This window comes from Excalfactoria chinensis, chromosome 8 (genome assembly GCF_039878825.1).
Source record: "Excalfactoria chinensis isolate bCotChi1 chromosome 8, bCotChi1.hap2, whole genome shotgun sequence".
Taxonomy (NCBI): Eukaryota; Metazoa; Chordata; class Aves; order Galliformes; family Phasianidae; genus Excalfactoria; species Excalfactoria chinensis.
The window spans coordinates 11,123,079-11,140,134 of record NC_092832.1 but is presented as its reverse complement, the minus strand read 5'-3'; the positions used below and the strand labels follow the sequence as shown (position 1 = coordinate 11,140,134).

Here is a 17,056-nt window from a genome sequence, read left to right as displayed (position 1 = left end):
TTGGTGAAGCTTGCATTCTGTTTGTAAAAATTCTGAAGACTCCAGTAACATCTATTTATGTGTTTCTAGGTGATGCTGTGAGTCCAGCTTCAGAGAAAGACAGTCATTCATTTGCTTCTGCAGGTGAAGAGAGCTGTAAAGTTAACTTGTTTCCTGCAAAACCTAATCGTCAAATTACCAAAGTTCCGTTGCGGGTTCCAAGGACAAAACCAGCTATTCGCCCTGTGAGCTTACCTGTGGACAGAATACTTCCTCCTTGTGTTTTGAATGAGAGAAATTCACGAAATGCAGGAGCTGTAAGTGCAGATCAGCTTGGCAGAAGCCCTACTATTGAAGAAGTTTCAGAAGTTAAGGCACTCCCTGCTGTCAATACATTCTGCAGACTTTCTTGTTGTGACACTCAGATGCTGCAAAAAACCTGGGACAAGCAATATAAACAGTATGATATCACAGCAAGGACAGCAATGATTGTGACAAATGTTCCCCAGGAGAACCGAGCACTTGAGAGCGGAACTGCAGGTGCCTTATCTTCATTGTGTAGTAGCAATTCAGCTAATGCCATTATACCTAGTAAGCCATATTCGCTTTCCGCCAGGTCAGGAAGGACAGCAACAGATGGGAACAGTACCAGTGCCCATCCTCTTGCTGCCTTCAGGGCACCAAGAACACTGCAACCACCCCCAGGGACATTTTATAAACCACCTTCTAACAAATCCAAACAAAATGAACAGAGCTCAGTAGAACAAGCTAAAACTTGTGCATCAACCAGTGCTAGCTCTGTGCTTCAGCAGGATACTGTGAAACTGGGTAGGAGCTCTGAGCTTCCATCGGGCAGTCCTGGACAAAGCACAAATGAACAAAAAACTGGCACAGAGGATACTCACTCCACAGATCTGAAGCCAGTTTACCAGAGACTGAGGCCAAAAAGGATCCAAGAGTTAGAACACAGGGAAGCTCACTTTGTATAGGGTGCAAATTCCTCTTGGACTAAATGCAATGTGTTGATCTTGCTGGGGAAGCTTCACTTTGACCCTTTATCCTTCACTTTTCCTTGAGAACCCTACTTTTGTGCCATATGGGAGTTATTTTTTTATATATGCTGCCTTTTAAACGTGGGGGGACAGGGGTGTGGAATTGTGATGGTAATGAGTCAAATTTTCTCTTGTAGTTCAGTGGATTTTCATAAAGATTTATTGCATTCCCAGTCTAGATACGACAAATGGATTCACTGAATAAGATATATAGAGCTTCATTTCATTGTATGGAATGAAGTGCTCAACTGTAGAGGAAAGACTATCACATGTAGCTATGAAATGACCTATTTTCATAATAGACCTTATTAATAAAAATTGAAGGCCTGATATTCACTGTCTTAAGCATAAACCAAAGCTTCTGCTTTGCTCTATAAAAGCATTTGTTCAGTTTTCTAATCCGTGCAATTAAGGCTTTGCTCCTGAACAGACTTGCATACTGGCCAGCATGGCCCATAATCATGTATCATATGTGTATATTTAGGCAGACGTGGTTATCTGTTGCCGGTTCTCTATGTTGTCACTTTAATATATTATTTTTTTGTACAGCAAGAATGCACTTACTGAGCTTCACCATTCAGAAGCAGCAATTGAGCCACATCTGGTTTCTTGTGTAGCTTAGTGAGTGGGACAAATGTGCACAGTGCGTTTTGTATGGGTGCCCTTGTGGGGAGACTCAGCTGCAGCGGTGCAGTCTTTCCCAGCAGGCCAAAATGGCAGCGGTTTGCTTGCTATAGATCAGTTTCACGTTAAGCTGGTGTGACTGAAATGAAGAGCATGGCTTCCAAGTTTCAGCAAGAGACCTGAAAATAACCAAAAATCTACAGCAGTAAGCGCATCTAATGGTTTTCACTTTGTATTAAATGGTTTTTATGTGTACACTGTTATATTTGCTTTGAAATACATTAACTTGTTAATATTTCTGTGACTCTATGGTTTCTCTATCTGGGTACCTTCTAATTTATTAAAATACGGACAGTGTGCGTCTGCGATAAATACTTTCTATCTCTTTGGGGGCGGGCACGTGGTCGTTTCTCAGATGCTGTGCAGCACGGTTATTTTAGCATTGCACTTCCTAAAGATGAGAACCAAAGGGGCTATCAGCAGATACGAAACCTGCAGAATCACCTATTTCAGTGTTAAACACGTGTCGGTGCCCGTGTGAGGGCTGTGCTGGAGCCGTTCGTGAAGGGGAGCTCCTTCCCTTGCCGTCCTTCCCGCCCGCGTGCAGCCCGCCTCCGGGGGCGCGCGGCGTGAGGGACGTGAGGGCCGTGAGCCCGGCGGGAAGGACGTCGGCTTTCCTTTCGACTGGAGGTGCTTCTAATGGCCCCCTGTTCGTTTCGGTTCTGATGCAGATTTCCCCAGGTGTTGTTTCGAATCGCCTCTGCGCGACTAATTGCTGTGACCTGCCCAGGTGGCGGCTCGGAGTCTGTGAGCGACCCCCGCGGCCTGCCTTCGGGGAAACCTCCGCTCCTGTTTGCTCGGTAATGAGATTTTCTGAAGTCGTTCTGCACTGCCTCATCCCGCTTAAAGCTTTGGCAGAGCAAAATCTCCGTAATTCCCTGACCTAATTAGCCGTGACAGCTGTTTGTTTAGTGGGGCCCCTAAAGCTACCAGAGCTGCCCTTCTGACGGCATCTTTCCAAAAGCGAGTTTTGTTCACATCTGAGAAACAATCTTAGCGGAGTATCAGCTTGTGAGCAGATGGAGCGTTGTGCCGGTGCTGCTCACTGCAACAGCGAGGGAGGATTTTTGTTCAGGAGCTGCTGAAGTTGTGGATCTCACTGTTCTGCACCAAGCACAGGATTAAGCCAAGCTCCTTACGCTGAGTGGTGTCATTCGGCACCTGCAGCGCGGGTTGCTTTGCAGCCCAGCTGAGCATTCCTTGGGAAACCTTGCTCTTCCAGCAGCGCTCACACAAGGTAAGCTTTTGGGTGAAGTGTCCAGTTTTTATTGCTTGTATTTAAGGAGTCCTTGTCATGCTTGCAAATCCATGAATTAATTGGCTTTTCTAGTAGAGGCCTAATTGAGTCATCTGAAGGCTTACAGGAGCTGTTCTGTAGATGCTGATAGTGTTTGCTATATTTTAGTTTAGATGACGTTTATATATTTTTAAGTGACTGTTCTATATGCTACCTTGGTGCATAGAGTACATGGATCTCAGAACATGCAAACCTGGCTGGTTTGGGATGAGGCTGCACTAAGAAGTGCTGCAGGTGTTTCTTCATATGTTTCTTCATACCACAGTGCTGGAGCTCACCTGAAGTAACGTGCAGGCACCACGTCTGGGCACTGGGCTCTTAGCTCTCACTGTTCTACTCTACAGTTGTGCTTTTGTCAGGACATTGTGCTTGTCAGTGGAAGCAGACTAACTGTTGGGAAAATGGTGCGAGTCATTTTTATTTTCCATTAGCAAAGTAGGGGGTTTCTGATGCTCACAAATAATGCTGTTTTATTTAAACGTCAGCGTGAAAGGCATTGCGCAGCAGGAGGGGAAAAAAAAAACTCCCTCCTCAGCTCCTGGTTGGTAACTGAGTGTCTACGTGAGTAAATCGGATTATGGCAGATGTAGAAAGCATTCCTTCCAAGATTGTGCCTAGTATGTTGTGTGGGATTGTTTAACCACAGTATGCCTTGTGTAGATAGGGGTAATTACTCCACTGCTAAGCCTGTGTGTCACAGGACTTATTTAAGGTACCACTTTTGCTTGTTTTGAAATAGAGAGGAATCTGTTAGATTATTATCATCTTTGGTTCTTAGAAATACATGTCTTTCAAAAGGAAGTTTACTTGGCTTCCCTCTGATTTCTTGCCAGTACTTCTGAAGTCATTCTGTCTGTAACCTTATGAGTACAGCAGCACAGTTTCTTACAGTTTTTGTACACTGATTTCTGTGCATCTTGTTCTTTGCCGTGTGTTCAACTGTCAGCACTCACTTCCTTTGTCTCTCTTTTCAGTAATTCTTTCACTAGCTGCCATAACAAGAAATTGACACACATGACCCAACTGCGTGTTCTTGTCCTTCAAGTCATGCTTTATCTAAAGCACATCAGGGAAAAATATGAGCAACTTTCCATTTGGGTTTTCCGCAGGAGTTTAGGATAACTGAATGAAGAAATTAACTCAGAAAAGTCCATCCTGACCGTGTAGAAGCAATTTTCTCTATGACCACACATCTATTTATTCGCTTCTCTGTATAAGATGTTTACACGTTCTCCTATAGTTTTGCCTCAGCTAAGTTGTGTTAGCCATTAATCATGTTACCTTTCTGGCGAGGCACTGCCTGGGAACAGCTTTCTCTGTCTGCTGTGGAAAGAACCAGCTAAGAAATTGTTGGGACACTGGAGAACGTTCTTTCTGAAAATCAAGTGTTGGCCTGTGAATGTGTCCAGTACACACGTGCACGTGCACACATGTATTCAAAGCTGTCTTTGTGGTAATTGTTAATAATTCTAAAGAAATCTTCTCTTAAAGGGAAATCTTTACTGGAGTGTTTACTAGGGATGTTGTTTATAACTTGCTGCACAAACCAAACTCAACCAAACTTGGCTTAGTAAACACAGTGCTTTCCTTGCTGCTGAGTCTGATCATAAGCAGATACCACTTAAAGGCAGTGTACGTTAGAGATGTGCAATGCATCGCTTAATTCTAACATGTAACTCCATACAGTAAATGTTAGTTGAGGTAGGACAGCACTTGCTGGAAAGCTCTCTGAGTGCACCTCCAGAGATGAGTTAGAACACGTGTATGGCCAGGTTGCATTTAGCTTACTGTATTTCTGTGTGACTTTGCAGCTTGCTGGCATTTTGGAAGTTCTAGAAAACATTGAATAGTAAGACAGGAAGAGACTTTTTCTCCAATAGTTGTGGAAATGGTTACTCTTGTGTCTCACTCTGTCAGTTCCTAGAGAGCAATGATCCATGAAGAATGTTCTGAACTACCTTAACTGGATAGTTTTGCACAGGCATTGCAGGAATGGGCTTCCCATGCCTTTAATGAGAAGTTCAGCAACAGTGTTTATTTTGTCAGAGTCATTTGTGAAAATGTATGGGGTATTGCAGTTCTGTTTGTGTAGTAAGGCTTGAAGATAGTCTCTACAACACTTTCTAATATATATATATATATTTGTGCCACCTTAATGAAACAAATGGAGCTCAAAGAAAGGACTGACATTCCAGTGAACTAGGTTCTAAGCAGTGGGAAAGAGTGGTATCTTCTCTAAGCCTGTATTGGCAGGCATACAGCTGAAAGAATCTGCTTGAAAAGATATTGAGGCCAGTGCCTACTTGTCATGTTAAACAATTGAAGAATTAATTGCACATTGAGCTATTCTTCACCTGACAGTAATGTTACCAAAGCAGGTCTGGTATGTCAGTACCACCAGAGGTCAGGGGTATATTTCTGCCAAAAGCAGGAACTTGCTGTAGGTAAGAGATTCTTGTTAGCTTCTGATAATAAGGTGTGACGGATGCAGTGTAAGCAGAGTAAGAGGACTATTTGCTAACTGCTGCTGACTGCTTGGAGAAAAGGAATGTTCTGGGGAACCTCTGGGGTTAAGCCAGAAGGAACTATTGGTTGTTGTGGGCAGGCAGCTGAAACTTGAAACTGATTTGTAGTTAGGCCTTCCTCTTACCTATTATGTGATGATATACCAAAGTATCTCATTCACATCATTACTGTCATCTGTCTACTTTATTATCAGCTGAGAAATAATTCCTAACACAGACACCTTTCTATGGTACCAGCTGTAACATCATGGTACATGCTAGCCAGCAAAAATGTCCAGGTTATTAAAGTTGTCGCTGTATTTCCCTGCTGAAGTTCAAAAGCCAGAAAAAGAAGAAAGAAAAGGCCCTTTATTATGACTTAGTTGTTACATTTGTTTTTGTTTTTTTAATCCCTTCCTTCTTTCTTCTGGTGTTGTTCTAGAGATTTTAGGATTGAGCTGGGAGAAATTTGAATAAATCCAATGTATTTCTACTGAATTAAAATCAGCATTCAGCTTTATGGAGCACAGTAGAACTAGTGTCAGTGATTGATGGAACTGATTCTTTTACATCTGTCAACAGTGTATGTACCTTTTTTTTTCTGAATATATACCACAAATCATTATTCTGTAGTATTAGTATTCCATAGGATAGAATACTGTAGGATATACCATGTAGTATACTGCAGCACTCTGTAGTATTAATGGTTAGGGTAAAAAATAAAGCAAGAAACCACAGATAAATTGATTTATTTATTTTTTTTAATTTAATTTTTTTTTTTTTGACATGGCTTGGGAATTTGAGAGAATCTTTCTATGGTTCAGTAACATGCTGCTGCTAGAAAGAAGTGGTTTTTGTAGACCCCTACTCTGAGCCCCCTGGAAGGAGAGCCAGTTCCTGCAAAGGCAGAATTAATAAAACATAGATTTCTATATGTCATGGGTATAAATCACATCCCTTAAACCTGTTATCTTCAAGTAGCAAATGTGTGCCGTTCTAAATATTAACGGTCTCTTGATTTGGATTACCTTCTGAAAAGCTGAATGAGTTCATAAGTGTGGGGTTTTTCTAGTTCTAGGAGAGGTATTAATATCTTTGTTATTAAACTTCATTTTTTTGTAACTGAATTTCTTTTAAGTGCCTGTATTGTTCCTAACTGCAGTTGTTTCAAGTCACCACTGGGCCTGTGGGCAGAATGCTGCTGCCTTTAAGAATGAAGATATACCTACAACACAACTAGTCACTTCAGAAGCTGAGCCCATGTGGAATTCTCAGTGCACAGTTTCTAGGTACTATTTTGTTTTGGTTTTTTTATCATGAACTTCATTATAGTGTTGTTTTATTCTGCATAAATTAGTAGAGGTTAAACTCTGACCATATATTTCTATGTTAGTCCCTTTGTGATGCCCAAGTAGGAAAGAATATTTCTGGGTTGGAAATGAGTTACTCCTTATTTTTTGTCTTGCTACAGAATCTGAAATTTATCAGGAAAAAAATCTAGGTGTTCTAAGACAAGTGTTAACAGACATTCTAGCAATTCTAATCCCATTACTTACACTGCGATTATTCTTTTTGCTAACAATAGTACTGAAAGTTGGAAGATGATACAGGTATGTTGTACATTAAAAACAACATGGGGACATGGGCGGACAGACTGTGCACTATGTGGAAATCTCTCAGTGAGATACAAGAAACATATTGGATAGTTCATTGATGAGCCAAGAGGAAGAAATGGAGATTCCAGGAATTGGGAGAGTGCAGATTTTATGGCCTTGACATGAAGGATTGTATTTCCTTTCACAGAAACTGTAGAAAGACCACAATGTCCATCTGGGGTTTAGAGGAGGGTTAAGAGGAGCTGGAACAGAACTGATTTGTTTATCTAACTGTGGGATTCATTCTTGAGCAACAAGTTCAAGAGTCCTCTTAAGGAGCTGCTGGTGCCACTTTAATGGCAACAGCAAGGTGCTCTCTGCTGGAGCTGCCTGCAGTCAAATATAGGATGGTTTCCAGGTGAGAGTGTTCTTAGAAGGCATCAGCCTGTTCAGATACAGGACCTGCTGTAAGTAACATCAGCACTGGAGTCTTGTTTTGAAGATCAGCCAGTCTTGTTTTTCTCGGACTATAAACTCTTCCAACAGTTAATTGCTCAGAAATGTTCTGGATTGGGTGAATGTCTGGAGAGTATAATGTGCTTTTCCTCAATTAATGAGGAAGAAAAGGTGAATGGTAGTGTCTAAATTTTAGTTTTCTCTTAATCTCTAGTCTACATGCAAGAATGCAATGCAATGAATACTGTCAAATCCCCATTAAAATGTTCTGGGAGTTTTTTGTTTAAAAGTACATAAATCTGAGGTCATGGGGTATATTTTTTGTTGGTTTTGTTGTGTTGCTTCGTTTTAAATTGCAACAAAATTAATTTGCCTGTATAAAATCCATTCCAAGCTGTGCTAGTCAGTACGCATTTCTAATACCCGAATGGAAAGACTGATTTTGTCTTTATCATAACTAATTTATAATGTAAACTAATGTCCAGTTGTAAATTCATCTTTTCTTTGAAAAATCAGTTTGAAAGCACTGATTTAATCTGATGACTGTTGCAACATTTCACTGCTTTCATTACTCACAAGTCCTAGTTAATACTTGGAATCTACGCTAGTGATGCTTATTCATTTGAAAGAAAAGCTTTTCCTAAGTCTTGTTTTTTGGTGCTGATAAAATGTGCCACAACAAACAGTCCCCAAACAAAGGGAAGACAGAGGGTTTTTTTTAAGGTATAGTACTATATCAAGTGCAAAATTAAGTGAGGCAAACTCTGACAGGAACCAATTTCTGTGATAAGTCTTAAAATAAGAACAGAAAACTGTTATTTTTCTCGGTTGTAAGTGCTGGCTGAAAAAATGCTGATGCGTCCTTTGCTGTAGGTTAACCAGTGACAGCTGATACAGAAGAATGAGCTTCCTTAGGCAAATCAGACTTCTACTCTGGAAGAACTGGATCCTCCGAAAAAGACAAAAGGTAACATTTTGTTATTGGATTTCAGCATTGGACCATACAGACCTCTGGATGAAGTGACTAGTGGAACATGTATCAGCCTATAATAATAGCAAATTCCTCAGTCAGATGTGTCTGGGATCTCATTTGGTGTAGTTTACAAAGCAGGTTTTTACCAACCAAGCATAAAGAAATGTTTGTTTAAACAGAACAATATAAAAGGGGAACAGTTGTGGGGAGTAATAATTGGTTTGGTCAGGAAAATGTGGGCGCTGCTCAGCTCAGGAAGATTTGATTCCTAATTTTACATTTGCTTCTCAGGCCCAACTGCTCTCACGTGCAAATCTAGTTAGATTCTAACACTCACATGAAATTGTTTAATTTTAATATGCTTGAATAGCATGATAAAGAAATTGAAAGTCAGAAGTAGTTTAAATCCTTACAAATCCTTCTAGATCTTGTGACACTCAGAGCAGATTTTTCTATAACTTTCTACCATATTTCACTCTTTATCTGTTCTCATCACACAGCACATTGTTTGCCAACTTAAATGAAAGCTTTCCTTTTGCTTTAGCCTTCAGTTCTTCCCTAGTTGGTTAGCTCAGAGAGATTGTAATACTGAATTCAAGTCTGAGGATTTTCTGTTTCATAGCAATGGAGCAAGAGCCACCATCTGAGCAATAACCCAGTTTTACCTGCTGCGAAAGCAACTGAGTAATCCAGTTCTTATCCCTCTTGAGTTCATTTGCACAGTGTTTGTCCCAGATATCATGTTAAGTGGCTGGAAGCTGGTGCTAATCAGACCCTGAAGACACATTGGGCATTGAGAACAGTTTATAACACTGTACAGCTATGCAGTGACAGGCTTCTTAGGCTAGTAATTTGATCGTTCGCTAGCAAGGTTTTGTCTGACTTCAAAAATATGAGGCAATCATAACTTCTTAGGTGATGGGATTTTTTATTTTTCTTTTCTATTTGTAAAAAAAAAAAAAAACCACAAAAAACAAACAAACAAAAAAGCCCCTTGAGACAGAGTGTGAAATAAGAAACAGTTGCCTGGTGAAAATCTTTCTACTCTTTTGCTGTAGTTGTAGCTGGTCTTAATTAAAGCTATAAGAGTTATGGTGGGAAAAATAGGACAGCTCCAAAATCTTATTCTTAGTTATTGTGTGGAATATCTTTTGCCCTGCATGGCTCAGTCTGAAGAAGGAGAAAAAACAAACAACAACAAAACCCACGTTCATGCATGACCCATTTTTTGTTTGACCCTGCTGCTGTATGTATTACTGTTACATATTTTGTATCTGATGGTGGAAGTGAAAGTAAAGGCAGGGAGAGTTTGCTGGCAGCTGTACTACAACTGAAGTTTGAAAAGAGTTTGTCCTGGCTCTTGTAGGTTGAGGAAAAAAGTGCCATGCAAATGCACACAAAAAACCCATAGCTGATCCTCAGAACCCAAAGCCTGTGTCACAAGATCAAAGGATTGTAGTTTCAAACCTCTGCCAAAACAAACAGAGGCAATAGAACTGAAAAACAGGAGTGGAGGAAACAGCCTGAAAAACCAGCCAGGATGTTGCTCTGCAGTAAAGTAGTGCCGTCGGCTTTTTCATCATGGCTAGCAACTGATGTCTAAGTGTATTGAGAGACCTGGGCAATAAAGTGGCCTTGGATGGGCTCTTACACATTGTTGAATAAGATGCTTGATTTTAATGTATACATTTCCATCAGTATTAGAAAATGAGTAATGTTGAAGTGAGTGGTGATGAAAAGAGGCAAAAGTAAAGATTAAGAAATGTAGGGGTTTGCTACAGTCTTGACCTTTTGGTACATACACTATGCTAAAAGCCTACTAATGATGCCAACACTGCAAAAGCATGGATAAAATCCCTATTTATCTATTGACGTCATATCTTGTTTTAATGTATTTTACAATCCATGTTGTGAAAGAACTACCTAGATCTGTATCTAGTCTGTCTGGCAACTTAGTACTATCTATGACTTTTTATCACAGTAAGCATCCTTAAGCATTTCTTTAGAAGATGTGGAGAATCCACTGAGTTCATTTTGATGCTTCGTAGGGCTCTGATGAAATCCTAGCTGTTTCTGGGTGTCCTTTCAAAGTGGTGGAATAGGAGAGGGATAATCATGGGCACGTGCTGCACTGGGTGTTGCCACTATGGTGAAAGGCCTCAGCTCTCTAATCTGTTAGTGACTCTGCATGATTTATCTCTAAAATTTGTTTTGAATAGTTTTGTTTTTGTTTTTGTTTTCCAGCTTCGTATTCTGGTGGAGCTTATATGGCCTCTGTCATTATTTCTTGTCCTGGTCTGGCTGAGGAAAGCTAATCCACTGTATCGCCAACATGAATGTAAGAACATTAGATATGTTTTAATACTCTGTCTTGTGCTAGATAATGCCTAGGACGTCTCAGATGGATACAGTGGGCCTGCCTGCCAAGTATTATTCTCTAATGGCAAAAAGACAGGCTCAGTTGCAAGCATTTTAGTTAATTATAGCCACGTATTGAGAGAATTGTGAGTGAAATAAAAGCTTAAGTCTTCCTGAGATACTTCATGGCTGGATTTGACATAAGGTCTCAGGTTTCTTTCAAGTTGTAGATAGTAATAATTTTGTTGTTGAGAAATTGCCTAACTACTGATTAAAAACAAACAAAAAAAAAGGGCCAGAACTAACTGCAATAGAAAATAATCTTATTGCCTATATCAGTGACTTTCAGAAGTTTTTATGTGTAGACACTGATAAATCTTCCAGTGCAAGTGTGGACCCTAGCGAACCAAAGATGAATTTTATACAGTAGGCTGGTTCTTTTTTGTGGCATGCAGACAGAAGACCTCAAACCACATCTGTACTGAAAGGCCAAGAATACTGATTATTGCCTTGCTGGTAATTTTGACTTCCTTTTTCACTCGTTACTGCTTATGCGTACTTTAATGTGAAGAACATCCTAGCTCAGAGAGGTCAGATGAGATGTAACTTTGATAATCAGATCAGGATTCAGCATGTTGTTTAGGGTACAGACTACATAATTATTGGATTCTAGATATACCAGGTATTTAGATGGCTTGTTTATGAATATATTATATGAAAAATATTGTAATAAATTCCCAAAATATCATGTTTGAAATCATTCAGCATTTCCCCATCTCTATCAACGCAAAAGTTGTTCTGTTGCTTGTCTCCTTGGAAGCTGAATTAGCCCAATGTAGATTGTTCCTGAAAATCCTATGCAAATTATTCATCTGTCTTCTTAGTAAAGGAGCCCATACTAGTAATAAGGTTCACATGGACTGCATTAGAAAAGACACATAATAATTTTTTTGTTTCCGTACTGCAGGTCACTTCCCAAACAAGGCAATGCCATCTGCAGGAATACTGCCATGGCTACAAGGCATCTTCTGTAACATGAACAACCCTTGTTTTAGCAGCCCAACCCGAGGAGAGGGTCCAGGTGTTGTGTCCAACTACAACAATTCCATGTAAGCAGAACTCTGTGTCTGAGACAGGGGTTGCCATGATGCAGGCCTGCTAAGCAATTGTTGATAGCTTGCCCTTGACACCTGTTGGACCTGTTGGCACCTAGTGGGTAATATGAGAAGAAAGAATGAAGTATCTTCATCCTCTTCATATTGATCCTTCAGTGTGCTGAGGATAGTTTATAGAATTGTTCTGTGTTGCAAGCAAAAAAGGAAAGGGGAGCATTTAGGACAACAGCAACTACTGAAAGGAAAAAAGAAATCGGTTCTAGCAAGTCAGTTTCATTCCAACAGTGATCTGAAATGACAGAGCGGAGGTCATAACAGTGGGTTGATGCCTTTTCCAAAGGAGTTCAGCACTAGTCTCTACAGAACATGAATTCATATAGTAAAATCATCTTTTTTATTGCCTACTGTTTGTTGACTGTTTCGAGATAAATATTTTTGAGTGTGAAACCTCTAAGCTTTCTTTTCTCATGAGTTAAGCTGTTCCCTCTGAATGAGGAATCTGATGAAGTATAACAAGAGAAAATCTGCTCTACCACTTCCCATATAGCACCTGTTCCGACTATACATTTGTGGGACTTTAACCAGCATAGTAACTTTCAGATACTAAGGTTATTAAGAAGACAGGAGAATGTGAGATTTCTGGACTGTTGATGAAAAAGGGCTGTGAAAATGCTTCATTGCATTGTTGGTTGTAGCTGAGTTGTGAAAGACAGCGTATAGTGGACAAAGACCCTAAAAGTGAAAAGTGGCTAGGAAAAAAATAATTCAAAATCTCCCTTTGGAGAATCCAGTGATTATACTTCTTAAGTTAGCAGTGCCAATGCTATCAAAGCTCTAGTAGCATTTAATTCCATGACTTGGTGTTAACTTAGGTCTTTATGTTTTGTTCCTATTGAAGTGGATTTAAAATAATCAGCTGAACCTTTTGAGGATACAGACAGTCATGCAGTGAAGTTAAAGGTTTCTGTTTTAAATATATTCTGGCTTGTCTCAGCTGCTTATTACAGAGTGAACTGTCCCTTCGTGAGTCAGAGTAAATTCAGTGCATTACAAAGGAAGCAAATACATTGTGTTTTCTGAAAGAATTTTGTCCTTCCTGTTTGCTGTTTCCTGTAAGCTAAAATAAATCCTGTGGACTGTGACTTAGCATTCCATATATGGAAAGCATAGCTGTTAAAGAAACACAGTGCTTCCTAACAGGTATTTGTTCAAGTTTTATCTCTGTTATATAGAAGAAGGAAAAGAAGCCTGTGGCATTTCAGTTCCTAGATGTGCTTAACCACCTCTGTTCCTAGTAAGATTTTTTTCATGCTTGTTTTATAAATGCAGGACCTGACTGCATCTTTGCTTGAAATGTATGTCTTAACTGAGAACAATCAGTGAACAGCTGCCTTAGGTAAAATTGGGCACTGCTGTTTTCCCACTTCTCCTAGAAGAAATGTTTTGAAAGTACTGTCACACTGGAAGGGTCTGAGCTGAGAGAGGGAGGAGGATTCTTTATCTGGTCACTTATCCAGCTGAGCAGGGCTGAGTGAACCGTTTAACTGCCAAAGCTGATCTTTAGTCAAAACCAGAGCATGTTTGCACCACAGATATGGAGTGCTGCATGGGAAAGGTCCTGTCTCCCCAGTAGTGTGTGTGTGTAGTGTGGTAATGTAGTGTATGAGAGGCCAGCCTTCTGCCACAGAAGTAGCCCTCTGAACCATGTGGGCTCCCAAATCTAACTGAATTCACACCATCTGAAATTACTTTCTTGTCACCAGAAAATTGAGCTTTGAGTTTCAAGGATGAAGACAAATTAACTTTTTCTCCTCATCCCTACCACAGAGAAAGTAAAATTTGAAAATGTGTATATGAAGTGTTCTTAATAGGCAACCAACAATAATTTAAGGCTGATGACTATTTCTTCTTTCAGTCTTGCAAGAGTATATAAAGATGCTCAGGAGCTCTTACTGGAAGCCCCTGAAATCCACGACCTTGGCAGAGTCTGGGAAGAACTGATCATTATGACTCAGTTTATGGAAACAATGAGAACAAATCCTGAAAGAATTGCAGGTAATTGTTTTTTCTATGACCATTAGACACTGAATTTTGCCTTATGAAATCCATCTATTACTATGCAGGGACTAACAACGTCTTAATGTGTTTCACACTTGGCTGTGATTCTTCTGACTGTTTGAGAAGATAAGCTAAAATTCTCTAACCTAGTGGTTTAAAACAAACAAACAAAAAAAACCAAAACAACAAAAACATTTGATAGAGAATCATCTGGCTTCATTATACAGCCAGCTTCCTGAGTAACTGTAAACAAAGCTCAAAGTGTAAAAGCATGGATATGTCACCACCCAAAGCAAAAGATGGATGAAGAGCTTTCACTAATTGTTATTACAGTAGAGGCAAAAGCAGTAGGAAAGCATCACTGGATGATACAGAGGAAAGAAAAGCCAGGAACATGCTTGGATTGAGGGCATAAGAAGATATGAAGATTTGGTGGCCTTTAGTTTAATAGTTGTTAACCTAATCTGGTATGACTATTACACTGTAAACCATTTCTGTTTCTCAAGGGGAAATAAGAAGCTTTACTTGTGAAAGATTTTTAATGGGCTGTTTTTGCAAAAACTGTAGAGTCAGGTTAAATAGATAAAATTATCAACAGCAAGTGATAAACTAGTGTAATTGTAAAGGGCTGGCTGAAATTATTTACACAAAGCCCAGCAGAAGGGACTGTAATACTAACAATAGTGTTAGCTTCGATCTGAACATGTGAAATAAAGCAAGAAAAAAAGGCAAAGACTTTCAAATGCAATTAGGGATGCCATCAGTACTTCTATTTCTGAAGTCCTACTCTGAATCGTCTTTGAGAAATGAGATGTGGAGTGTAGTAGCACTGAGTATTTTCTGATACGCGTTCCCTAGAAAAACATTAACATTATTTTGGATTTCAAAAGTAGTTTTGGACCCCATTTGTCACTGGTAAGCATGTGAGCCAAAGCATATAATCTTTGCAGGCTTAAGCTAGGATTTGAGATGTTCCTTAACTTCCTATTATTTCAGTTATCCCTGTACTCTTTATTCAGGAAGAGGAATAAGAATTCTAGACATTTTGAAAGATGGAGAGACTCTCACTTCCTTCTTATTGGAAAATGCTGGCCTCCCTGATACAGTTGTTTTCCAGCTTGTTAATGCTCAAGTGCGACCTGAACAGGTGGGTGGAGTACAAATGCTAGCAGTTACCTGCCTAGAATACAGTCTATTGAGTTGTATATGCAAAGCAGGGGACTTCACACTCTACATCTGATTTAGTGGCTGCATATTTTTTATGGATCTAGAAGAAGGGTTTTTTGTCTAGGCAACTTTAAACTAAAAGATGGAAGGTTTAGATTAGATCTCGGTGGAAAACTTCTGCTGACAGGGTGCTGAGATGCTGAAACAGGTTGCCTGGAGAGTTTGTGGTGCCTGGAGCCAGGGAGGAGGGAGCAGGGAGGTTGGAGCTTGATGATGCTAGGAGTCCCTTCAAACCCAAATCATTCTGTGATTCTATGGATATTTTGAGTATGCATTAAATAGAGGTACTTTGTTTGATGCCGTCATTGCTCCTGAACAGCTAAACATTAAGAAATGATCCTGACAAGTAATGCATATGTCCTCATGATTAAAGACTTCTCTCAAAAGCGTAAGGTAGTTGTTCAGTTTTTTGGAACAACAGCTCTGATGATTAACAGCAGAAAACAATTTCCAAGTTCCTAATATAACGTTTAAATTCTCTGCCCCAGTGCTGGCAAAGTAGCATGCTGGTCTTACGGGTGGGAATATAAAAGCAAACCCTTTTTTTTGCAATTATTATTATTATTTTATTTTTTTTATTCCAACTGGATAACAGACCCACTCAGAAAATTCACAGTGAAAACTGTAGGTCAGATCACTCCTGGAGCAGCTAAATGGTGGACTGTTTGACCAAGCCCAGGCTGTCTCTGCAACTGTGTGTACTGGTATGTGAGAGTCAAGGGGAATGTTGTATTAGTGAATGAATGTTGCTGAATCAGAACTCTGGAACTATTTCTACAATGTGTTAGTGTGTGGGTTGAAACAAGTGAATAACTGAGGCTGAAAACTCAATTTTTTTTCACCATCACATAAAATGCTAGAACTGTGTGCAGCCAAAAAGGGAGGAGATTAATGATCTTGCATTCAGTGTCTTTTGTGTCCTATGGATTCCAGATAGTTTGATTGGTTGCCAGATTACTTATCTGCTGTGTTCTTGATTAGTATCAAGGGTAGCTCTCCCCGCTCTTCGCTTGGTCAGGAAGCAATACCACAGCCAGCAGTATCAACTGATACATCCAACTTGCTTTTGTGTCTCTGTGTCTGCAGAGATGGCAGAAAATTGATTTCTTGCAGCTTGTGACAAGACAAATAAATATAGATACGCTATTGGGCTTCTTTTTCCATTTTACTTCCTGCTGCCTGCCCTCTTCTACATTAGGATTCTGCTGCATCAGGAGAACTGTGTGCTGTTGTGTTAGGCTATATTAGCTGCCTAATGGCTTTCATTCATCTACTGTTGAACACCATTCAGCTGCTAAGGTATGCGGGACTGATGGGGTTTTTAACACCATCTACGAAATTATGCTTGAGGCCTGCTGTAACATACTGTCCTTCTGCTGTATTCTCTGTGCTGATGTGGAAAGAGATGCTGTTCTTTTTGGGAAAGAACTGGGAATTTTTAAAAAATGAATACCAGTTAAAGATGAAGCTGGTGGAAATCTGGTATTAAACACCACTTCTATTATTCTGTGAGACATTTTCTTGTTAACAGTTGTCACAGGGGTATAAAGTCATCTCAAAGAAGCTGTTTTACAGTTGTGAAGAAAGTTAGTTCTATGAATACTTTCTCCAAGAGCAACAGAATGAGGAAACTCTGATCTTATGATTCTCAAAAGACCTTACAAGAATTATTTTTAATAGAAATTGAATGCTTACTCTGCTATGGAAAATAAGTCACAATTCATAAAATCATGGAATGGCCTGGATTAGAAGGCAACT

General features: G+C 39.8%; 2 protein-coding genes across 4 annotated transcripts in view; both read left to right on the top strand.

Moving 5' to 3' along the window:
- Positions 1 to 2,015, top strand: part of ARHGAP29 (Rho GTPase activating protein 29) — a 47,239-nt gene extending 45,224 nt beyond the window's left edge. For all 3 annotated transcript variants that reach the window (XM_072342635.1, XM_072342634.1, XM_072342636.1), the window contains one exon: positions 70 to 2,015. In XM_072342635.1, the coding sequence (XP_072198736.1) occupies positions 70 to 968 (899 nt within the window). In that variant the 3' untranslated portion in view covers positions 969 to 2,015. The remainder of the gene's footprint in view (positions 1 to 69) is intronic.
- A 703-nt stretch (positions 2,016 to 2,718) lies between these two features.
- ABCA4 (ATP binding cassette subfamily A member 4) overlaps positions 2,719 to 17,056 on the top strand; it is a 65,295-nt gene continuing 50,957 nt past the window's right edge. The window contains exons 1-7 of the mRNA XM_072342719.1: positions 2,719 to 2,952; positions 6,679 to 6,805; positions 8,441 to 8,534; positions 10,785 to 10,878; positions 11,866 to 12,007; positions 13,929 to 14,068; positions 15,091 to 15,218. Of these exons, the coding sequence (XP_072198820.1) occupies positions 8,469 to 8,534; positions 10,785 to 10,878; positions 11,866 to 12,007; positions 13,929 to 14,068; positions 15,091 to 15,218 (570 nt within the window). The 5' untranslated portion in view covers positions 2,719 to 2,952; positions 6,679 to 6,805; positions 8,441 to 8,468. The remainder of the gene's footprint in view (positions 2,953 to 6,678; positions 6,806 to 8,440; positions 8,535 to 10,784; positions 10,879 to 11,865; positions 12,008 to 13,928; positions 14,069 to 15,090; positions 15,219 to 17,056) is intronic.